We start from the raw sequence: 25,182 nt of genomic DNA, 5'->3' as shown, positions 1-25,182 counted from the left end.
TGGGAGAGTTGGCAATGTGGCAGTGGAAGGTGTTGGGTCCATACAGTCTTGGGAAATAGGAGTAGGCCAATTGATCCATCGAGCCTTCTGCCACATTCAATAACTTATCTGATCTTGGCCTTAATCACACATTTAGGTCTGTTCCCTCGTAACCCTTGATTCAATCAATAATCTAACTCATCGGAGAGTCTGATGACTTCCAGTTGCTATGACATGTAGCCAACAATGGGGAACTCTGATGGTACCGTCACCCATTGGATGACCAACTGAACCACCCAAGAACAAAGACCATCTCCATCCCCTGTTTGTACAATGAAGAATTTACATCCGTCAATAGCACCTTCACTACTTAAAACAGAGTTAGCCAGTTGGTGCAATGGAAGCACTGTACCCATGCAAGGAAGGGGAGGACCTCACTTGTCCAATCCTTTGATGGAGTAAAGCCTCCTGTCAGCTAGAAATACCACACAACTGCTGCTATCTAAGGGCACACTTAGTCTCCTGTTGCCCAAGACAAATGGTGTACTGAATACCGGATAAACTTCTCAAATACAAAAAATGGGCACAACCCAACCAAACCCAATTAGATCAGCTTTACAACTTTCCCAATTTTAATTGCTGAATCTTGTGGGTTTCTTGTCCTGGCGAGACAGATTCAAGTTCTAAGAAGTGACACACTGTAGTAAGAGAGAATTGCGTTTGTTTAATTCAGTGCCACAGTTTTTAACTCCAGCATCATTTCGAACAGAGGAACTCAGCAACTTAAATAGAAATGGTGCAGCCATCAGATCTGTGCAGTGCCCATTTTAGGGCTATTGTCAAGATGATCAAGCACTGCTGTTATTAAAGGTCAGGAAAGAAAAACACAGATGACAACCATATTTATTTCAAGATCTCAGGGGAAATGTCACATCTAGGAAAGGAGCAGCACTGTGGTTTTCTCATTCCATACTCCAGCAGAATATTTTGACAGCAACTAAACAGCCAGATTGCCGACATTTTCGTGTAAGTGAGCAATTAGCAGAGAATGGTTAAGAGCTTTACTTAATTTTCCAGAGCAGTTTGACAGGGGACAATATTAACCACAGTTTAAATTACACAAGGGCTACTGTGGGGACTTGAGAATGAGCAAGAATGCATTGAGAACAATTTAATTACAGTTTCACCAATTTCATTTTGACCAGAGCTCTCAAAAGGTTCAGGTGCCATTTTCCAGTGAATCCCGCATGAAAGGTTGAAATCAAGCTGACCCAGAGAACTTGCCTCTTCGTGTGCTGTGCTGTAAATACTGTCTGTTGTAAAATCAGAAGTCTAGAATAAGGTTTATGAGCTGTGACTCTGATCGACATTTGGTCTGACAAGCTATCTGACTGGAAAAGTGAATTAATGCAGATGTCCTCTTTAAGACAAATCTCCCTGCAAAGTAATTTCTTAGAAGCTTATGGAGGGATTTTAGTGTAACCTTGATGCAAGGAGCAAGGCTGTTATTCCTGGTGTCACAAGCTATACAGTGTGACATCTCATTAGTCCATTTCCCTCAGACTATGAGAAAGTAAATGGCAATGAACAGTCACGACATTCCCTCTGTTTTACTTGATTTAGAACAGCAAGAACCATTGGGTAAGAGCGTACTGGTGTGAATTTCGATTTTTCATTTTCTTCACTGAATCATGTTTAAAGGCAATGGGACTAATAAACAGGAATAATCTGTTCCTGGATTTTCAGTCAAATAAATTAGACTAGAAGACCGCAATAACTCATTTGGCTGTTTTCTGACATTGCAGAACCTTATTTTCTGAACTCTCTTACATCAAAATGTGCACGTTATTTCTGTCTGTAAGTTCCCACTACCTGGTATCCTTCCTAATCCTACATTGCTGTTGGGGAGCAGTAGTTACAAACTCTAGTTTACTACCATAGTCATCTTGTTTTAATGTAAATGCAACGTTTGACATTATGGAAATAATGCTCATATAATTCACAATTATATTTTGGACTGCACTAAAATGGTGTCCTTCAATGACCAACTTTGGATTGAGGTTAGGCTGGGATGGATGGTTAGCCGTATAGTATCTTAATCAGTCTTGACTAAAAATAGATTGGTAGGTTCTTGATTGAAGTGGTCATGTTTAAATTAGAACAGCCTCGTTGTCATGGCGATGCAATGTATTGTAACATCAGCGCAATCCAACAAGGCATGGCATCTCCTGCCAACATCACTGAGTCCTTGAATTCTAAATGTAACCACAAACATTGCTTGAAGAAACTCCACGGTAACTATTGTACCACAATGTCAGAGGACAGAAAAATGAAACAGAGATTTACCTAAACTCTACCATTCAAGAATCATGCACAGGAGAGAGGAAATGAGAGGGCTGTTTCTCGATTAGAACATTTCTCACTAAAGTTACCAACTGTTTGCTGTCAGTTTGTACAAGTCGCATCACATGACTTTCCCAAGCACCCTACCCATACAACCAGTCTTGTTTCCCAACACCAGCAATGCTCCATTCAAAATACAAGTGAAACATATCCTTTTCCTCTAAAGCTCCCGGGATGTTTACTTCCCCCCACAGTTTGCTCCCAGCAGTATCATACATGTCAATCACAAACAAAAACAGAAATTGCTGGAAAAGCTCAGAAGGTCTGGCAGCATCTGTGGACAGAAAGCAGAGCTAATGTTTGGGTCCAGTGACCCTTCCACACACATGTTAATCTTCCTCTCAGACTTCAGGGCAACAGTGGAGGTGTGAAGGGGTGTGAGTGAGAGAGTGCAGTGTGTGTTTGTGTGTGTGTGTGAGTGTATGTGTGTATGTGTGTGTGTGTGTGTGTGTGTATATGTGTGTATGTGTGCGTCTGTGTGTGTCTGTGTGTGTGTGTCTGTGTGTGTGTGTGAGAGAGAGAGTGTATGTGTGTGTGTCTGTGCGTGTGTGCGAGAGAGAGAGTGTATGTGTGTGTGTGTCTCTGTATGTGTGTGTGTGTGTGTGTGTGTGCGCGCTCACGTGTGTGAGTGCATTTATGTGCGTGTGTTTTGGGGATATTTACAGGGAATATCGTTTATACTTCTATATTACTGGCAGTGAACATGAACTATTTTTTGCATCTTCATTAAAGTGTGTGTGTGAGCGTGAAATGTGTGTGTGAAATATGTGTCTGAATATGAAGTGAGCGTTCGGGTATGAAATGTGTGGGTATGAGTGTGAAGCAGGCGTGAGTGTGAAGTGTGTGTATCTATGTGTGATGAAGAGTGTGTGTGTATGTATGGGCATATGTGTGTGTATATGTGTGTGTGAGTGAATGTTCATGTAGTGTATGTGAGTGAGAGGCTACGTGCATGCATGCGAGGATTGTGTGGCTAAGAGGTTAGTGTGTAAAATCAGCGTATGTGGGATCGGGATAGTGTATTGAGATGGACAGAAAACGGATAGGCAGAGAGGGAATGGAGGAAACGAAGACGAGGAATAAATGAGTCTTTTTCTGAATGGTAGCAGTGTCTAGGGGGTACCACAAGGATCAGTGCTTAGACTCCAGTTTGTCACAATACACATGAATGATATGGATGAGGAAACTAAATGTAATATCTCCATATCTGCAGGCAGCACAAAGGTGGGTGGGAGGTGAGCTGTGAGCAGGATGCAGAGATGCTTCAATGTGATTTGGATAAACTCAGTGAGTGGGCAAAAGTATGGCAGATGCAGTATAACCTAGATAAATGTGAGGTTTTCCACTTTGCTAGCAAAAACAGGAAGGCAGATTACTACCTGAGTGGCTGTAAATTGGGAGAGGGGAGTGTCCAGTGGGACCTGGGTGTCCTTGTGCACTAGCTGCTGAAGGTAAGCATGTAGGTGCAGCAGGCGGTCAAGAAGGTAAATGGTATGTTGGCCTTCATTGTGAGAGGATTCGAGTACAGGATCAGGGATGACTTTCTGCGATTGTACAGGGCCTTGGTGAGACCGCACCTGACATAGTGTGTACAGTTTTGGTCTCCATACCTGAGGAAGGATGTTCTTGCTATAGAAGGAGTGCAGCAAATGTTTATCAGACTGATTTCTGGGATGGTAATATTGATCTATGAAGAAAGCTTGGATTGGTTATGATTGTATTTGCTGGAGTTCAGAAGAATGAAGGGGATCTCACGGAGACCTATAAAATTCTAACAGAACTGGACAAGATGGATGCAGGAAGGATGTTCCTGAGGACTGGGGAGTCCAGAACCAGGGGTTACAGTGGGAAAGGATATAAGGTAAACCATTTAAGACTGAGATGAGGAGAAATTTCTTCACCCAGAGAGTCGTGAGCCTGTGGAATTCGTTACTACAGAAAGTAGCCAAAACCAAAACATTGCATGAGTTCAAGAAGGAGTTGGAAATAGCACTTGGGGAATCAAGGACTCAAAGGATATGGGGGGTCAAGAGAAACAGTCTGTTGAGTGGAATGCTCAACCATGATCATAATGAATGGCAGAGCAGGCTCAGTGGGCTGAATGACATACTCCTGCTCCTGTTTTTTATGTTTCTCTGTTTATGTCTCTACCAAAGAGTGCGACAGAGAGAGGCAGTGCAACAGAGAGACACAGTGCAACAGGGAGACAGTGCAACAGACAGTGTGAGAGGGAGTGAGAGGGAATGACAGGGAGTGAGGAAATAAGGGTGAAAAAGTGAGAGAGAGAATGTGAGAGCGAGTGACTGAATAGGAATATGCAAGAGTGAGTGTGAAGATGAGACAGTGAGTTCAAATATTAAAGAGTGACAGAGAACATGAGAGAGTGAGACAGAATGTGAAAGAGTGAGAGAGAATGAGGTAAACAAACAGGAGGCTGCAAGAACACAGCAAGCCAGGCATCATCTAGAGGAAAGGAGTGGTCAATGTTTCAGGTATTAGTCTTCTTTAGAGAATGAAGGTGACAGAAGTGAGAATATGAGAGAATAAGCGAGAACATTAAAGAAAGACAGTACAGGCAACCCTACTTTGACCTGTATTGTCGCAAACATTCAGGGCAAACTCAGTGGTTGTGGCTCAAGCTGTTTTTGGTGGATCCAGGAGGGGATTTGCTGCTGCTCAGACCAGGAAATACAGAAGCACCGTCGACCAGGGTCTTCCAAGGGCAGGTTATTTTCTCTCTGTCCCATTCTCCAGTCTGCTCTGTTAGGTGTTCCTAGTGACAACTCTGTTCAGTTCAATCCAGAATTGGCAAGCTGGGCCCAATATGCCCTCTCGGAGATTAAATAGATGATACATAAGTCTGGCACAGGAGGACTGCCCTGTTACTGGTGTAGTCCCAGGGGAACAATATCGTTTCTAATGACATTAAAGGATTGGAGGGTCATTGCCCGCCTTTCTCGGAGATGTAGTGGCACAACCTAGCCCCAGTCTCTCTATCGATAGGTTTGGAGACCAGGCAAAAACTACCCTTCCCCAGCTGGATTCTAGTTGTCCTGGCTCATTAGATATTGACCTGGAAGAGGGGATAGGTTTGGGTCTGTGTGGGATGCTGTTTGGAGGGTTGGTGTGGACTCGATGGGTTGAATGACCTGCTTCCATGGTGTAGGGATTCTATGGCAGAACACTGCAATGAGTAAAGACAACCCTCTGGCTTTTTGTTTTTCATGGAGAGTTAAACCCAGGAATTACTGATGGAGCAGAATTTTCCCACAGCCTTCCATGTGCTAACTGGTCATACAAGAGCTGCTTGTGGCGAGTCCCCCTGAATGCAGAGACAGACAAATTACATTCTCTGCTGTAAGCATCTCCCACTTGACTCACAGATGAATCATGCCTGTGCACTACCTGAAGCCTACAATGACTGGCACTCATTAATTGTAGTGATGTCAGTGCCTGACTAAAAGGGTCTTGGGCTGGGACTTGTGAAGAAATGTGTAGAGAGGACAATGTCATTAATGACCTTTACTGGCTGGTTAATTCACAGGGATACTCACTGAGTCTAGCTCTCGGACTAAAATCATTGACATCATTTTCTTAACCTTCAGATGCCTGCCAGGAATGTGGGCAAGGGGGCATGACATCACAAGATCATGGAGTAATAGAATGGTTACCAAACAGGAGATGGCCATTTGGCCCCTTCAAGCATGCTGGATCTCTCCAAGAGCAAGCGACCAGCTCTCCCATAACCCTGACCTTTCTCCCCACAGCCTTATACATTGTTTTCCCTGAGTTGCCTACTCAATTCTCTCTTGAAGGGCACAATCAAATCTGCCTCCATTAGCATCCCAGGTAGTGTACTGCAGGACATCAAAGAATCCCTATAGTGTGGGAACCAGCCAACAAGTCCACACCACCTCTCCAAAGTGCATCCCACCCAGGCCCATCCCCTTATCCCTCCATTTCCCATGGCTAATCCATCTAACTTACACACTCATGAACATTGTGAGCAATTTAGCAAGGCCAAACAACCTAACCTGCACATTTTTGGACTGTGGGAGGAAACCCACGCAGACACAGGAGAATGTGCAAACTCCACACAGTCGCCCGAGGATGGAATCGAACCCGGGTCCCTGGGGCTGTGAGGCATCAGTGGTAACCACTGAGCCACCGTGGACACAGAAACGAGGAACAAGAGTGGGCCACTTGGCCCTTCAAGCCTGCTCTCCCATTCAATAAGATCATAGCTGCTCTGATTTTAACCTCAACTCTACATTTCCTGCTTGTCCCCCAATAATCTTTCATTCCCTTGGAAATCAAGAATCTTTCTACCACTGCCTTAGGAATATTTAAAGATTCTGCATCCACTGCCTTTGAGGAAAAGCACTCCAAAGATTCATAGCGTTCCAAGAGGGAAGAAAGAAGAGGATACAGGCCGAGCCCTGTCTAGCCTTTCCTCATAAGGCAATCCACTCATTCCAGCCATTAGTCTAGTAACCTTCTCCAAACTGATTCCAATTCATTAACATCCTTCTGGACATAACCATTAACTGTATAAGAACACAGTGTCTGTTCCCAACGCACAAGTGCTGTCATTAAAAGTGGCCACTATAATCCACACGTACATGTGCAGATATACCCACAACACAGCTACAACTAGCAGGGGCATTCTGGATGTGAAATTGTTATTGTAACACATTCTGTAGGAAGATGAATAACTGACCAATCATTGTTGTCCTGAAATTCAATGGGCTATATGTTGACCATCCGCATCTTTTAAGATGTTTCCTAACCAACCTGTTCAAAGATGTTATGACATGCCACTGGGGTCTCCTGGTCCAGAGACAGGGACACTACCACTGTGTCACAAGAGCTGCATTTTTATACTTGGTTGAATACATTGTTCTTGGTAAGTACAGCAACTGATAAAGAACAGACTTTTTCCTTTATGGGTCTCATAAGAATGAGCAGTTGTTCCTGTTAAATCATAGAATCCCTAGAGTGCGGAAGCAGGCCCATTGAGTCCACACCGACCCTCTGAAGAGCATTCCACCCAGACCCAGCCTATCTTGTAACCTCACATTTCCCATGGCTAATCCACATAGCCTGCACATCCCTGGACATCACTTGAAATTTAGCATGGCCAATCAACCTCCCACCTTTGGACTGTGGGAGGAAACCAGAGCACCCGGAGGAAACCCACACCGACATGGGGAGAATGTGCAAACTCCGCACAGACAGTCGCCCGAGGGTGGAATCAAACCCAGGTTCCTGGCGCTGTGAGGCAGCAATGCTAACTACTGTGCCACTGTGACACCCCAAATGGATTCTCTATAATCATGGAAAGTGTAGATATTTGTACATCAAATCCAGGATTAGCAGATTAGTTTGGTAAATGACACTGAGCTACTGCATGTGTTAAAAGCAACACCTTAATTTAATCCATGAGTGTGTATAGTCGGCCCAGTGGTGACATGACTCACATCACAGCCACAAAACCTTCTTTTCAACCCTGCCCCCCCCCATTAGTTTTTTCCCAATCAATACTCATCTCTATACCCTGATCTCTGACCCTTTCTGTCAATGGGAACAGTCTCTTCCTATCTACTCCAACAAGAGTAGTCTCCATTCCACTACATTCCTGATTTCCACTGTGCCACTGGGAATGATTTTTCATGACTGTTCCCATTACTCTGGCTAATGGGACACAGCAGAATCAGTGTTTAATGTCACCCACATGACTTGATTTTCAGGTAAGCCAATGAGTGGCCTGGTATATTGTGCACAGTTCTGGTCTCCTTATCTGAGGAAGGATGTTCTGGCTATGGAGGGAATGTAACAAAGATTTACCAGACTGATTCCTGGGATGGCAGGACTGACGTATGAAGAGAGAATGGATTGGTTAGGACTATATTCTCTGGAGTTTAGAAGGATGAGGATGCATCTCACAGAAACCTATAAAATTCTAAAAGGACTAGACAGGTGAAATGCAGAAAGGATGTTCTCAATGGCTGGGGAGTCCAGAACCAAGGTCACAGGCTAAGGATACAGGGTAGGCCACTTAGGATTGAGATGAGGAGAAGTATCTTCAGCCATAAAGTGGTGAGCCTGTGGAATTCTCTGCCACAGAAAGTGGTTGACGGCAAAACACTGAATATTTTCGAGAAGGAGTTGGATACAGCACTTGGGGTTAAAGGGATCAAAGGTTATGGGGAGAAAGTGGAAACAGGGTACTAAGTTGGAAGTTGGAGCAGGCTCAAAGGGCAGAATGGCCAACTCCTGTTCTTATTTTCTGTGTTCCTATGGCCAGCACTCCCTGAGAGAAATGTGAGTAAAAAATGCCTATATAAAGTGAGCTCCAACATCCGCTGGTAATTGCCTCTGGAGTCACAACAGGTGCATCTGTTACTGAACATCTGTTGTCCATTGGGACCCATGGCTTTACCTGGACCCACAATAAAGATACAGTGCAGCCTAGTGTTGGCCACTCAGTTTGCCTCCTCCTCCTCCAGGGCACTTTTGTGCTCCTGTGCTAGAGACATCAGCTGTCTCACTACCAGCTGCCTGACTGTGCTCATTAAAATCTCAAGAGTCAAAAACTATGGATCACAATAACCCTAGCGGCCCTTCCCTTTCAAAGCAGATAGATGTGTGCACCCTGAAATAAATGTTCAATACTTAACAGAGACCTCTCGTGACACTCCGATCCTGAATGTAGCAGCCCAGCTGAGAACTGATATAACTTAGACCTGGTAGCTCTACAAGGTACTGAAGACCAATTCACTAATACACAGCTCTATTTGAAGTCCACTCTCAAATACCAATCTCCTGAAGAACAAGGGTTCTACTCGTAACAGGATCAAGGAGCTCCTGTGATTGAGTGGCAGTGTCCTTATACCTCCAGGCCAAAAACTCTGTGTCCAAGACTCAAACAAAGACTTGTTGGCAATAGAAGCTACTGACTTTTCCAGACTGAAAAGATGGCAAAATCTGCAAATGCTTAACTCAAAGATACAAGAGCCTGAGGAGCCTTGACGGGATAGATGTGGAGAGGATGTTTCCTCTTACACAAGAAGCTTGGACTTAGTGTCACTATTTAAAAACAAGGTGTCACCCATTTACAAGAGAAATAAGACAAAATTGTTTCTCTCAAAGGGTCTTTGGAACGTTCTTCCTGAAAAAGGTGGTGGAACCTGAACCCTTGAATATTTTTAAGATGGAGATAGATAGGTAGGCACGGTGGCTCAGTGGTTAGCACTGATGCCTCACAGTGCCAGGGACCTGGGTTTGATTCCACCCTCGGGCGACTGTCTGTGTGGACTTTGCATGCTCTCTCTGTGTCTTGGTGCTCCGGTTTCCTCCCACAGTCCAACAATGTGCAGGTTAGGTGGATTGGCCGTGCTAAATTGCCCATAGTACCTGGGGTGGGTCTGGGTGGGATGCTCTTTGGACGGGTGGTGTGGACTTGATGGGCCGAATGGCCTGCTCCTACACTGTAGGGATTCTATGTTAAACAAGGAGGTGAAAGGTCATCATGTGTGGTTCTGTTCAGATCAGCCATGAACAGACTCAAGGGGCTGAATGGCCTACTCCTTCTTTATATGGCTGTGGGCAGGCGGTAAGACTGGGAGAGTTCTGTCTTTAGTAGCCCTGCAGGAGGCAATTACAAACCACACCAGTATTACGTCTATAAGCACAGACCCACAGGAGATCCGTGGACCAGGTCTTGGAAACAAAGACAAACCTGACAGCCATCTCTTGGCCACCAACAATAGGTGACAAACACCTAGCAGATACTAAAGCAAGGAACTGCCACGCAAATAATTTAACATGAAGTATAAATTATAAAATATATATTCTACGAGCTCGGAGGAAGGGTCACTCAACCCAAAACATTAACTCTGCTTTCTCCCCACAGATGCTGCCAGACCTGCTGAGCTTTTCCAGCAATTTCTGTTTTCGCTATAAACTATATATGTTGATTACTTGAGCAGTGACTGCAGTGGAAATATGTTTTTAAAAAGGAAAAGGCTTTTGTATTTGGTTCTAAAATTATTTTTATTCACTCTGTTCATACATCTCTGACGTAGATGGGTCTTGGTCCCAAAGCCTCTATCCTAGATGTAGGAACACTATCGTTGAGCCACAAAACTCCCAGTTATGTATTGACTGTGACTTGGAAGATTAATATGGTGTTTTGGAAGTCAACAAAAGCTTCAGTTTCCATGACTCAAATAGTAAAAAAAAAAATGGAGCTGCATGGCAAATAGGACTCTGGCAGTCCACAAGCAACCTCATCTGTCCAATTTATGAAGACAGGTTGTGGAATAGTTTCGAAATTGAAATGTAAAAGCTCTGAATGGGTTAGACATTGAACACCAGTCAAGCCATGAACAGAGCAGTCGCCTTTGAGAAACAGGCCGTGAAAGACATAAAGATTGTGAAATTTGATTCTTCGGCTTCTGAAGTCAGTATGGATCTGTCAGAAATACAAAATGAGTATTCCACATCAACAGAACAGACGTTCACTGATGTCAAAGCTCCAGCAGGCAGCTCCTTTCACAGAGAGTGCTTTTTCAAGGCAGAGCTACAATACAAACAATGACAGCTTTGCTTAACTGCAGTTCCCAGCTGGGAGCATGTATGAATGAATTGGCCCTCATTACCTTTTAAAAGGTGCTTAGTTGCTAATTGGAGGAAAAGCACAGTTCAGTGTCCGAGGCTGATAAATGTTCTTATGATTGCAACAAATAACTTTCTTATTATCATGCTGGTCCTTTGAGCTGGGGACTTTGTTCTGGTCATTCAATAGAGTTTACTTCCAGAAGACCAGAGGACATGGCAGCAGAAGTAGGCCGTTCAACCCATCGTGTCTGCTCCTATCTACTGAGGTCACGGCTGATCAGACAATCCTCAACTCCACTTTCCTGCTTTTTCTCCAAAAGCCTTGAGTCCCTAACTTTTTAGGCTTGACTGCTCTCTACAGTAAAGAATCCCAACTAGCTTTTGAGAGAAGAAATTCCTCTCACCTCTGTTTTAAATATGCTACCTCCCTTATTCTGAGATTATGTTCTCTGGTTGTAGACTCTCCCGTGAGGTGAAGCAACCTTTCCGTATCTACCCCTAAGAATGTTGACTATTTCAATAAGATTGCCTCTCATTCTTCTTGGTTACAATAAATACAAGCCTAACCTATTTAACCTTTCCTCATAAGGCAGTCCCCCCATACCTGGCATCCGTCTAATGAACCCACTCTGGACTGCCTCCAATGCCAGTATATCTTTCCTTACATAAAGAGTCCAAAACAGTTCACAGTATTCCAGAAACATCTCTACTTTTATACTTTATTTACTTCGAAATAAAGGCCAATGTTCTATTTGCCTTCTCTATTATTTGCTGAACTTGGATGCTAGCTTTTTGTGATTCATGGATGAAAATGCCAAATGCCTTTGTTCCATAGCTCTCTGCAGTCTTTCTCCATTTAAATAATATTCAGCTCCTCTATTCTTCCTGCCAGAGCACATCACCTTACACTTTCCCATGTTATAGTCCATCTGACAAGTTTTTGGTCACTGGCTTAACCTGTCCAAAAATCCCAACGCACTGCTCAAAGAAGCACAATAGTCTTAAGCAACATTCCTTTCTCAAGAAAAGCTGCTAGTTGTTAATTTTCCATTTGTGGGTGGCACAGTGACTCAGTGGTCAGCACTGCAGACTCATAGCGCCAGGAGCCCAGGTTTGATCCCACCCTCGGGCGACTGTCTGTGTAGAGTCTGCACATTCTCCCTGTGTCTGCATGGGTTTCCTCCCACAGTTGTAAAAGATGTGCAGGTTAGGTGGATTGGCCATGGCAAATTGCCCGTGGTGTCCAGGGATGTGCAGGCTAGGTGGGTTAGCCATTGAAAATGCAGGCTTATAGGGTAGGGGGGTGAGTATGGGTGGGATGCCCTTCAGCTGGTTAGTGAGGATTTGATGGGCCCAATGGTCTGCTTCCACATTGTAGGGATTTATATGATATGAGGCTTTGCTGGTCACAAAATAACCTTGAATTTTTCCCTAAATAATAGTGACCGCCTTTTAAAAATCATAATTAGCTGTGAAACCCTTGAACAAATGCAGGAAGGTAAAAGTGTTATTATCACTTTGGGACATCCCACAGAGCTTTACAGACTGTCCCTGGGTTGCAATGGGTTCTATTCTATGGGTTTCTTCCGGGTGCTCCGGCTTCCTCCCACAGTCCAAAGATGTGCAGGTTAGGAGGATTTGCCATGGTAAATTGCCCATAGTGTTCAGGGATGTTCAGGCTAGGTGGGTTAGTCATGGGAAATGCAGGGTTAGAGGTGTAGGGTAGAGGGGGTGGGTCAGGGTGAGATGCTCTTCGGAGGATCGGTATGGGGTCTGGATGAGTTGAATGGCCTCTATCTGCACTGTAGGGATTCATGAAGTTGATTTGTACACAAGTCCAAACACAATGCAGGACAATAGAAAGCAATTGTTTGTAAATACAGGAAATGGTCATATTTCCGATCTTCAACATTTTAAAACGGTGTCACACTCGTAAATGTGAGTGCTATTAGTTGGACGTTTGTAAATCGAGAACTCCTCATACAGCCGATGAAATATTAAGGCTTGTGAGATCCGAATATTTCTTTTGCAAACCACTTTGGTGGTGTGGGCCTGAAGGCTTTTATCAAATTTTGCTTCGTTGTCCGCCAGAGTTCAGCGTCCACATCAGTCACACTGTGAAGGTGGAGAAAGGGCACAGCAGAGTGAAAGCCCGAGGTGTTGCAATTTAAAGTGGCCGCAGGCTTCAGGAAACAAAAAGTGCCTGACTCAGGTTTTGTTTTGCCCAACGAGGACGCGGTGGCGGGGGTAGGGGGAACTGCGCAATATTCTATTTTTGGCAACACTGCTATGTGCAGTATAATATGTACAAATAATGCGATGACGCCTCTGAATCGTATTGGTAGCTTTCGAAACCAGGCTTTCGAAACAGGTACACATGAAGGTTGGGGGAGGAGATGCCTCAAATGACATCTTTCAGGCTCAATTAGGATTTAGCGTTGGTGATGTCAGCTGCTTTGAAGAATTGCATTCCATTCTTCTGCCTTTCGCCTGCTCATTTTCTCTGAGGCCTCACTCTAATTGGAATTAAGCAAGTCTGCTCATAACACATCATTACAATTTCCCCTTCTTTTTCGAAGTGAGCCTGTTTGCCAGCAACTTGACACAATTCTCCCTCCCCCTCACGAGCGAGGTAACTCAGCTGAGGGTCCGCCAATTGAGAGCTGACAGGCGCAGAGGCCAGGTATCTGGCCTTATCACAGGCCTCGGCGGTTCATGACCCTGGGTCACCAGAAACCACAGGTTAATCAGAGGTCAGCAGATTCTGAGGCCTAATGCCCGCCAGGCGAGGCCTACCCTTTGGGCAATCCAAAAACGAGATGATTCCTTTTGCTCATTCTCACGGGATGAGACGTGAGGTCAGAGGTTGCAAGTCACAACCCCATGGAATACAAAATGGTCACCCTCAGACCACAAGGAATTCTTTCCGGGTTACGCACACAATCAGGAACATTTCACAATGAGTCAGAATCTCCCCCATCACCACCACCGGCCCAGTGGGATTATCAGAGCACAGACCAATGTCGAGAACATTGAGGACGTAAGCAATTAAATGCCGTAGGTTTTGCCAAGACAATGCAAATATTTCCCCTGCTGAGAGGAAGAAAAACTTTGCATAATGCCTATGCTGTTCATTACACCACAGTGACGTTTCAGTGAACTCAAGGGAGCCTGGTTAAAAGTAAACAGCAATAACAGCCTTTAAACTGATTGTTAGTTTGGTGGTGTAAACATATCTATTAGTGTAATTCAGCAAGGCAAGCACTGTTTCAGAAACAAATGCTTACTTTTGATCCACCTTGTACCTTCATGCGCAGGATGTGGATATTACTGGCTAGGCCAGCATTTACTGCCCATCCCTCATTGCCCAGAGGGCAGTTAAGTATCAACCACATTGCTGTGGGTCTGGAGTCACATGAAAGCAAGACCAGGTAAGGATGGCAGTTTCCTTCCCTAAAGTACATTAGTCAATCAGGTCGGTTTTTCCCTCAACAACCAACAAGGGTTTTACAGTCAGGGGAGGCGATGGCCTAGTGGTATTATCGCTGGATTGTTAATCCAGAGTTCCCAATAATATTCTGGGGATCCAGCTTCAACGCCCGCCATGGCAGATGGTGGAATTTGAATTCAATAAAATGTGTGGAATTAAGAAACTAATGATGACCCATGAATCCATTGTCAATTGTTGGGGAAAAACCCATCTGGTTCACTAATGCCCTTTAGGGGAAGGAACTGCCATCCTCACCTGGTCTGGCCTCTTTGTGACTCCAGACCCACAGCAATGTGGTTGACTCTTAACTGCCCTCTGGGCAATTTGGGATGGGCAATAAATGCTGCCGAGCCAGCAACGCCCTCATTCCGTTAATGAATAAAACAAAAAAAATCATTAGACTTCCAATTCCAGATGTTTATTGAATTCAAATTCCATCTTCTGCTGTGGTAGGATTTGAACACAGGACATTATCATGGCCTCTGGATTAATAGTCTAGTGATAATAGCACTAGACCATTTCCCCCCCTTTCAGAAAAATTAGATCTGGAGAAGCACCTGAAACAGAAGATTGCTGCGTTTCCCTGTGAGTTCAAAAAACTCAAGTTTTCCTCATTATTGAATGCTTCCCACCTCTTCTTTCTCCGTGGATAAACATATGGATGATAATGGAATAGTTTAGGTTAGATGGGCTTCAGATTGGTTTCACAGGTCGGCGCAACATCGAGGGCCGACGGGCCTGTACTGCGCTGTAATGTTCTATGTTCTGTGTGCTGCTTTCCAGCTCGCTCATTGTCCTGCACCCTGGAAAGTTTGTTTGTGTTAGTTTTGGGAGCCATGCAAAAGGAGATGCAAGTATTGATGAGTGACCTGGGTACCACTACATGAGCATCTCCGACCGGTGTACCACCGGGACAGTAAAGACAAACGAAGCCTTTGTTCTCATGTTCAAATTCAACCAATGGGGAGAAAGATGTTCATTGATTGGAGGGTGGCATTCACTCGATGCAACGCCTCCAAACAACCAAAGGTGGCAACCCTGTCCAGGAGATTACAACAGGAACTCGTTCGGCATCCTCATATGGTTTGCGTTGGGGAAGCAGTTCAACTAGATCCTTTAGAACAAGACAGTCTTTCACAAACGCTGTTGAGCGTGTGGAGGTCATGACAACAAGTAATCAACGTCTGTCAGCCCAGGTACCTGAAACTAGACTAGGAAAGTGGCCTGGGCTAATAGCCCTAACACAATTCCATTGATCAAAGTGGCCTGGAAGCAAATCAATAATGACGCAGCATTGCTACACACTGTTGTATTATTTATATTCTTTGGGCAAATGAAGTCAGTTTCAATCTCAACAGGCATGTAGGGGGGGAGGGTGTGGTTCAGGACTGAAGTTTTGGTCTCTGAAGCACAGAGACAGCAATGGTACCGTAGCTCCTGAAATGAGTCGTAACAACTGTGTTCTCACTCTCGCAGCCCCTTCCCCTTCCACTGAGCAGTCGTAACAGTTTTCAAGCCTCGATATGGGATCAGAGTTCGGGAAGTGCTGATCTAGAACCCGGGGAGCACAGTCTCAAGGTAAGGGGTCGGCCATTTTGGACTGAAAGCAGAAATGTCTTCACTGAGAGTTTTGCAAATTGCAGGAATTCTCTGCCTCAGAGCCCTGTGAATCCTCAGTCACTGACAGATCATTGAACACTGAGGGATCTTGGGATTGGGGCAGGAAAATGTTGCTTATGGATGAGCTCAGCTATGATCTTAGTGACTGAGCAGGCTCAACAGGCCAAAGGCTTCTTAAGTTATTACCCCAGTCCCCTCAATTAAGATATTCCTTCAAACCTCAACCTTTGAACAAGCCCTTGATCAGTTGGCCAAATCTCCCCATGTCACATTTTATTTGATCATCGCTCGTGAAGCACCTTGGGATGGGTTTGCTATAATAAAAAGGTGCCAGCCAAATGCAGGTTGTTGTTCATTAGCTTCAGAATTATTCAGAGGTGCTACCACCTGTAACAGAACCTCTTCTGTGTCTGTTCAATGGTCTCCCCTGTCTAACCCAACACAGACTCCACACAGCAGAAAGCATCAACTGATTTTAAAATATCCTCAATTAACCTGTGATGTCACGACTCTGAGGAAGGTGGGACTTGAATCCAGCCTTTTTAAGCTGAGAGGTAGGGACACTACCACTGCACCACAACAGCACTTCACAGTAGTTACAGATTGGTGTGTATGTATGTTACAGTCTAATAAACACTGCTAATTCAGCACTTTTCTTCCTTTAACAGGGGCAGGTGGACTAGCAGAAATGTCAAAGAGCTGCAAATGAGTCCTGACTTCACATTGCTGATGTTCCAATTTAACCTGCAGCACTTCTAGTGAGAATTTGTCAAAGTCGTTTTCTTTCCCGAATCAGTTGCCCTGGCAACCTGCACTCGAGATGGTTTCATGTCTCTGGCATCTCTGGAGCCAGTCACCTTACTAATGGAAACAGAAAATGTGAGCAGCATGCAGTGGGACCAGGCAGTGACAGTGCAGGGGGAAGGTGGGGCAAATGTTTCCAATTGTTGAGCTTCGGCTAAACACACAAATTCTTTGGGCTGAATTTTCAAATGAGGTTTTGATCCTGTCACAGACGCAGTTCTCACCTTAAAAATATGGCCCTTAGTCTAGAAATCCCCCAACACAAGATAAGACATCTGCCATTCACCTTACCTATGCCCCTTATGATTTTATAAATCTCTGTAAGGTTACCCCTCAACCACCTACACTCCAGTGAGAAAAGTCCCTGCCTACCCAGCCTCTCCTTGTAACTCAACCCTCCATTCCTGGCAACATCCTGGTAAATCTCTTCTGAACCGTCTCCAGCTTACTGATATCCTTCTTATAACAGAACTGGATACAGTACCCCAGAAGAGGCCTCACCAACATTAGCTGGTTAGGTGGGTGAATTGGCCAAGATGTAGCAGGTGAAGTTTCATATATGTATAAGTCAGAGGTTATCAATTTGGTCAGATGAATAGAAAGGTAACTTATTATTGAAATGGGGAATAATTTCAGACTGTATCAATGGGGAGAGAGCTGGGTGTCCTTGTGCATGAATCACTGAAAGCTAGTATTTTAGGTACAGAACATCTTAAGGTAAATGGAATTTTGGCATTTATTGCTAAAGGAACAGAGTAGGGAAGTGTTACTGCAACTGGATGAGGCTTTAAAGAGACCGCACCTGGAGCACTGCATATACTTTTGGTCCCCTTACTTGAGGAGAGACGTAGTTGTATTAGAGGCAGTTCAGAGGAGGTTCGTTTAGATTGATGCCAGAGATGAGGCTTATGAGGAAAGACCGAGAAGTTTAGGCCTATACTATCTGGAGTTTAGACAAACGAGAGGAGATCTATTTGAGGCACATAAGATGCTGAAGGAGATTGACAGAGTAGGTGTAGGAAGAATGTTGCTTTGTGTGCAGCAATCTCGAACAAGAGATCACAGATTTAGGATAAGGCATAGCCAATTTAAAACAGAGACGAGGAACATAAGAAGCAGAAGCAGGAGTAGGCCATTTGGCCCATCGACCCTGCTCTGTCATTCTATAACATCATGACTGATCTTTTTGTGGACTCAGCTCCACTTACCCGCCTGCTCCCCATAACACCTAATTCCTTTAATGTTCAAAAATCTAATTTGCCCTAAAAACATTCAATGAGGTAGCCTCAATTGCTTCATTGGACAGGGAAATCCACAGATTCACACACTTTGCGTGAAAAAGTTCCTCCTCAAATCAATCCTAAATCTGCTCCCCCTTATTTTGAGACTATGCCCCCTAGTTATAGTTCCATCTGCCAGTGGAAACAACCTCCCGGCTTCTATCTTATCTATTTCCTTCATCATTTTAAATGATTGAGGAGAAATTACTTCTCTCAAATCGTTATGAATCTGTGGAATTCACGATCCCAGGGTGCATTGGATACTGGAACATTAAGTAAATGTGAGGAAGAGATGGGGAGATTTTTTAATGAGTAATGGGTTAAAGGATTATGGGGAGCAGGCAGGTAAGTGGAGTTGAGGCCGAACTGAGGATCAGTCATGATCGTATTAAATGGCAGAGCAGGCTTGAGGGGCAGAATGGCCTACTCCTGCTCCTCATTCCCATGTTCTTGCAATGGCTATGTTTGCAAAGCCAGGTCACACACTGTGCAGACCATTACCTTGCTTTCCACTGTGTTTTGCCATGCCTAAGAAATTAAAACTTAGTGGAAGACACACTAATTCATTCATAAACAGTTGATCCATTGCAAAAAAAATGCAGCAGTCCTGTCAGCAAACCTACTGACCTTTTCAAACTGCCGTTCGAATCCACATTGAAATGGTCTGAAGGGTTTGGGAAATTGAATTTGCTGAATTTCTCCTTTTTGTTTCGAATTGACTGTCAAAATAAGTGTCTAGTCAAGCATTTTCTCTTTCTTTGACTAATATTTTAAACAAAATGTGAATGATACGCATTGGGGCTGAGCAAGCACAGATAATGCCCACTTGTGAGTTAAACGTGAATAGTATCCGTTTACTGAAGGTTTCTCATCTTTGGAGTTAACATTGGATTAATCTCCCAGGTATGGAAGTGCATACAGTAGGAGCCTGTTTATCTGAATGCACTCAGCTATACGTAGATATGACCACATGAATTTAGGATCAAGAGTAGATCACAAGCCTTTACTCCCCGCCAGTTGCAGTGATGAGGGCAGATCTGGATTTTTATTCCAAGCTAAATAAGATCTAAACAAAAGCAAAATACTGCTCAAAATCTGAAAGAAGAAACAGAAAATGCTGGAATAGTCACAGGGCAGACAGCAACAGTGATGAGAAACAGAGTGAACATTTCAGATCATAATAACCTTCATCAGAACAGAAGATCCAAAACTAATGGAGTGTTTACTATCACTGATATGTACCCTATTGTGTTGCATTGGACATGTCGAACTATTGTCAGCGAATCTGCAAAAAAACCCATAATCCAAGCCAAACATATCTGCTCTTCCTTTCCCACTTACATTACGAGAGAGAGCTCTGTTTATGAGATATTGATGAAGTGCTATACATAATGTTAAAAACAAATACAGTTATTTAGCTGGACTTACCACACCACTCATCAACCCAGGCAAAGGCTTGCCGATGACCTATTAGTAAGATGTCCCTGATAACCTGAAACCAAAGAAGATAGCATGATTGAAATAACTTTGGCAGTTGCTTCTTTGCTTAAGCATTGCAGCATTGTTGATAACAAATCGTGGGCAGAATTCTATTTAGCTGAATATCCCTCTTTCTGTTTAACAATGAAACATTTTAACGCAATTTTTCTGGTTCTCGTCAGACGAATCTTTATAAGCTCAAATCTCACAGAGTGTAAGTAATGAAGAAATGGATCACTCAGAGGGAATAGAACTGTAAGAAATAAGAGCAGAAGTAGGCCATTCAGCCCATCGAGTCAACACCAACCCTCTGAAGAGCATCCCATCCAGACCCATGCCCCTACCCTATCCCTGTAACCCTGCATGCCCACCATGACATTGCCACCAGCTCCTTGTCTGGCTCAAAGTCAAATTGTAGCCAATACTTGCTGCTCAGAAGTACGTTGAGGTGTCTTCAATGCACAACGTTGTTGCTGCTGTGATTGGTCTAGTTGCCTCTTCGCATCCCACTGGCCCCCTTCAACAATTGGTGGAAAGCAAGGATAAACCCCTCCCAAACTGTAGCCCTCAGAACTTGTCATCAACCTTGGGGCTGAGTTGGTGTCTATCAACAATTTAGCAAATCTGTATAAAGTATCCAAACACTGGGATCTCACACCTCGTCTGATTATCAGAATGACAGTGGATGCTCCAAGCCTAGCTCTTAGCTCCCAGCTCTCATTCCATAAACATCCTTAAGGAAAACTGCCTCACTCTGGACAATGTCCCAAAACTAAAGGCAGGAGAAAATATCAGCTGCCAGTGTATAATTCTGTGCTGTTCAAACTAACCATGTGTCCTACTGATTCTCATTAACCATTATTATCTGTGGGAAGAGTCTTATTTCTGTCAGTCAACAGGTTTTCAGTTGCAGTTGAACTTTTTGGTCTGTCACATTCAGCTGTCCTGGGACCTGACAATGTATCCAGAAATTCTGAAAGGATTAAGAATATAAAATGTACTAGAGAATTCTTGTGGTGTGGTAGTGTCCCTACTTCTGAACCAGGACACCCAAGTTCAAGTCCCAATCGCTTCACAGGTGGGTAAAACATCTCTATATGGGTGATTAAAATATGTCTAGGATTCACAGAAATATTTTCTCTCGAATAGGGTTTTCCACCTTGTTATATGAGTCAGTGTGGACACTAGCTGTCCCACAGTGATTTAACACCCTGAGGAGCGTTAATTGATTGGAGATCACTGCCGCCAATCACACCCAGAAGTCCCGCCTCAGAGAGTCACCGGGCAATCTAGTTGGACAGTAGCTCTGTTGTCCCACCAGCACCAGCAGTGGCCAGGAATGGAACTACAAGCACTGTCCAGCATCTCAAGCTGGAAAAATGGGGAGGGGAGAGGGTTCATTTGCAGAGAAGGGAGGCATGACTAGGGATGGAATGGGGACCATGAGCTGGGCACTTTGGCACAGATGTTAGTTAGGTTATGCTCGCTTTGAATAGAAGGACAGTAAAACGATGTCACCTGCCCCATCAGCTCTGATGTACCTGTACCCACGGTCACTGCCGCAGATGTCAGATCGGCCTTCCTAAGGGTGTACCCACGGAAAGCGACCGGCCTGGATGGAGTTCCCTGGCCGTGCACTCAGATCCTGTGCAGACCAGCAGGTGGGAGTATTCACTGACACCCTCAACCTCTCTGTACCACGATCTGAAGTCCCCACATGCTTCAAGAAGACCACCAGTGCCAAAGAAAAATCATGCAGTGTGCCTTCAATGACTACCGCCCTGTGGCTCTGACCTCCATCTTTATGAAGTGCTTCGCAAAGTTGCTCATGGCTCACATCAACTCCAGTCTCCCAGATTGCCTGATCCCTTACAATGCGCCTACTGTCACAATTAAGTCCAAAGCAGATGCCATCTTCTTGGTCCTATACTCATCCCTGGAACACCTGGACAATGAGGATACCTACTTCAGGCTCCTACTTATTGACTACAGCTCCGCCTTCAACACCATATTTCCAAACAAACGCACCTCCAGACTGCGGGACCTAGGACTCTGATTCCCGCTGTGTAACTAGAATCTCGGCTTCCTGACCGGCAGACCACAGTTGGTAAGGATAGGCGACAATGTCTCTTCCCTGATAATTCTCAACACCGGTGCCCTGCAAGGCTGGCCCAACTCTACTCCTTATTCACATATGACCATGTGGCCAAATTACATCCCAACTCCATTTACAAGTTTGCTGACAACACCACCGTTGTAGGTTGGATCTCAAACAATGACGAGACAGAATGCAGGAAGGAGATTGATTGCTTAACAGTACAATCTCTCCATCAACGTCAGTAAAATGAAGGAGCTGGTCATTGACATCAGGAAGCGGAGTGGTGGGCACGCTCCTGTCTGCATCAATGGTGCTGAGGTAGAGATGGTCGAGAACGTCAAGCTCCTGGGAGTGATGATCCACCAACCATCTGTCCTGGTACAACCACGTTGACACTATGGTCAGAAAGCACAGCAAGGCCTCTACTTCCTCAGGAGGCTAAGGAAATTCAGCTTGTCCATAAAGACTCTTACCAATTTTTATAGGTGCACCATAGAAAGCATTCTATCTGGATGCATCACAGTGTGGGGTGCAACTACTCTTCCCAAGACTGAAAGGAAGTACAGAGAGTTGTGAACACAGCCCCGTCCATCATGCAAACCTGCCTTCCATCCACTGACTCCATCTATGTGTGCCACTGCCCCAGGAAAGCAAACAAAACAATCAAAGGGCCCTCCCACCCCAGTTATGCTCTCTTCCCCTCTTTTCCATCAGGCAGAAGATATAAAAGTTTGTACATCTGCACAAATAGATTCAAGAACAGCTTCTTCCCTGCTGCTATCTGACTTTTAAATGGACCTCTTTAATATTAATATTGATCTCTCTCTCTGTACCTTCTCGGCAGCTTTAACACTGTATCCTGTACTCTGTTACCCTGATGCACTTGCACGGTAATAAATCAAATCAAATCAAATCAAATAGTTGGGGAGGGGACATTACTGGGAGGCAGACAACAGGACAGGCAGCACCCCATGTGGAAAGGGGGCCCTTGAGGGAGATGCCCCTTTTAGACTGGAAGAGGTCACAGGGTTGGAAGGTGCTGTTGACGAAAGCTGCAGTGTATCTTATAGATAATGCAAACATCAACTGGGGGCAGAGGGAGTGAATACTGAAGGAGGTGGATGAGGTGCTGTTCAAGCAGTCCTGGAAGGTGTCAAGTCTCTAGAGTACTGTTTGAGCTGCACTCTTCCAGGCAAGTGAGGAGTATTTCATCACACTCCTGACTTATGCCTTGGAGATGGTGGACAGGCTTTAGGGTTTCAGGAGGTGTGTTAATCTCCTCAAAGCTCCCAACCTCTGACCTGCTCTTGTAGCCACATGACATATACGGTTGGTCCAGTGCAGTTTCTGGTCAATGGTAAGCCTGAAGATGTTGCTGATGGTGAATTCACCACTGTTGAATGTCATGGGGAGATGGTTACATTCTCCCTTGTTGAAGATAGTCATTGCCCAGCACTTTGGTAATTGCTTTGATGTTTGTGGTATAGATCAGTCTGAAGCTAGAAGTTGTCCAGGTCTTGCTGAAAGTACATTCAAACTGCATTAATATCTGAGGAGTCTTTAAAGATACTAAAAACTGCGCTTAAAACCATCAATATCCTTCAACTCTCAGAAGCTCATTAACTGAAAGATTTACCTCTGCTCCTGTCTCAGCAGAGGTTGCCAAGCCTACTGAATATTTCTAGCATTTCCCAGTTTAAATGCATGTTTCCAGCAACCACAGTATTTTGTTTTTACTTATGAATTTTCATACTAATTAGCAGCAGGGCATCTGGAGCATTACAAAGCTATTTTTAAATTGAAACAAATTGTGATAATACGAAGTGTGATTTTATTTTTGCATAGATCGACAGTTAGACGAGTTTAACTAATGACACCTTTTCCAGCTAAAGTAATTACATTTTCAAAAGAGAAGACAAACTGTAAGCCAAGGGCAGAAGTGGATTTTCATCTCCACAGCAACATGTTAAAAAAAAACCTTCGTTTGATTGCAAGGATCAATTACAATAAAGTTCTGCTAAACATACAGCATAAAGACAAATGTATCACAATTCCAACAGCTCAATATAGACAGTTTGAAAATCCCTGTAGTGGTTTACCTTAATTGTAAAATATAAAAGGGCCTTAAAAATTCAACAGAAAAGTCTCCAAAGTAACCTTGGGTCCTGGAGTCCATTGACATGAAGGTACCTTTCCTATTACAACCTAGGCTGGCATTCAAAATCAATACACCTAGGAGTGGGGTTTAGCTCAGTCGGCTTGATGGCTTGGTTTGTGATGCTTGGTAACACCAACAGCTTTGGTTCAATTTCCCACAACAGCTGAGGTTACCAGGAAGGATGCTCCTTCTCAACCTCCCTCCTCACCTGAGCTATGGTGACCCTCAGGTTAAACGACCAACGCCACCAGTCTCTCCGATTACATAGCAGGCCTATGGCCTGGTAGGACAATGGTGACTTTGTAGCCTCTCCCACCCACTGTGAGTCAGTGCTGACTTTGGGTGCTGCCTCTTCTTAAAAGAAGCATGGGGAGGTAATGGCCTAGTGGTATTATCGCAGGACTGTTAGTCTGGGGACCTGGGTTCGAATCCTGCCACAGCAGATGGTGGAATTTGAATTCAATAAAAATATCTGGAATTAAAAATCTCATAATGACCATGAATGCATTGCCAATTGTTCAGGGGGAAAAACCCCACCTGGTTCACTATTGTCCCCTTAGGGGAGGAAACTACCACCCTTACCTGGTCTGGCCTACAGGTGACTCCAGACCCACAGCAATGTGGTTGACTCTGAACTGCCCTCAGGGGTAATTAGGGATGGACAATAAATGCTGCCTAGCCAGCAATGTCCTCATCCCGTTAATGAATAAAGAATAAAACACACCAGTTTGTTGGGCTAGCCAATTCCCCCAGTCTTGCCTCTTTCAGAGAAGCCACTCTATTAACTCTTCCGTACCTACACCGGCCCTAAACCCCACCTCTTCCTCCGTTACATTGATGACTGTATCAGTGCCGCCTCGTGCTCCCATGAGGAGCTCGAACAGTTCATACACTTCACTAACACCTTCCACCCCAACCTTAAGTTTACCTGGACCATCTCTAACACCTCTCTCCCCTTCCTGGACCTCTCTGTCTTCATATCGGGCAACCACCTAGAAACCGATATTCATTTCAAGCCCACCGACTCCCACAGCTACCCAGAATACTCCTCCTCCCACCCACCTTCCTGCAAAAATGCTATCCCGTATTCCCAATTCCTTCGCCTCCGCCGCATCTGCTCCCAGGATGAGGCATTCCACTCCCGTACATCTCAGTTGTCCTCGTTTATCAAGGACCGTAACATCCCCCTCTCGGTGGTCGAGAACGCCCTCAACCGTGTCTCCCACATCTCCCGCACCTCATCCCTCAC

The 25,182-nt window shown here is 44.5% G+C and overlaps 1 protein-coding gene across 1 annotated transcript in view; it reads right to left on the bottom strand.

Annotated features, from left to right (window-relative positions):
- Window positions 1-25,182, bottom strand: part of pitpnc1a (phosphatidylinositol transfer protein cytoplasmic 1a) — a 146,835-nt gene that overhangs the window by 34,269 nt on the left and 87,384 nt on the right. The window contains exon 8 of the mRNA XM_048609682.1: window positions 19,627-19,690. Within this exon, the coding sequence (XP_048465639.1) occupies window positions 19,627-19,690 (64 nt within the window). The remainder of the gene's footprint in view (window positions 1-19,626; window positions 19,691-25,182) is intronic.

This window comes from Rhincodon typus, chromosome 21 (genome assembly GCF_021869965.1).
Source record: "Rhincodon typus isolate 14 chromosome 21, sRhiTyp1.1, whole genome shotgun sequence".
In the NCBI taxonomy this organism is placed as follows: domain Eukaryota; kingdom Metazoa; phylum Chordata; class Chondrichthyes; order Orectolobiformes; family Rhincodontidae; genus Rhincodon; species Rhincodon typus.
Note: the sequence above shows the minus strand (reverse complement) of the source record. Positions and strands in the feature narration are given on the sequence as shown.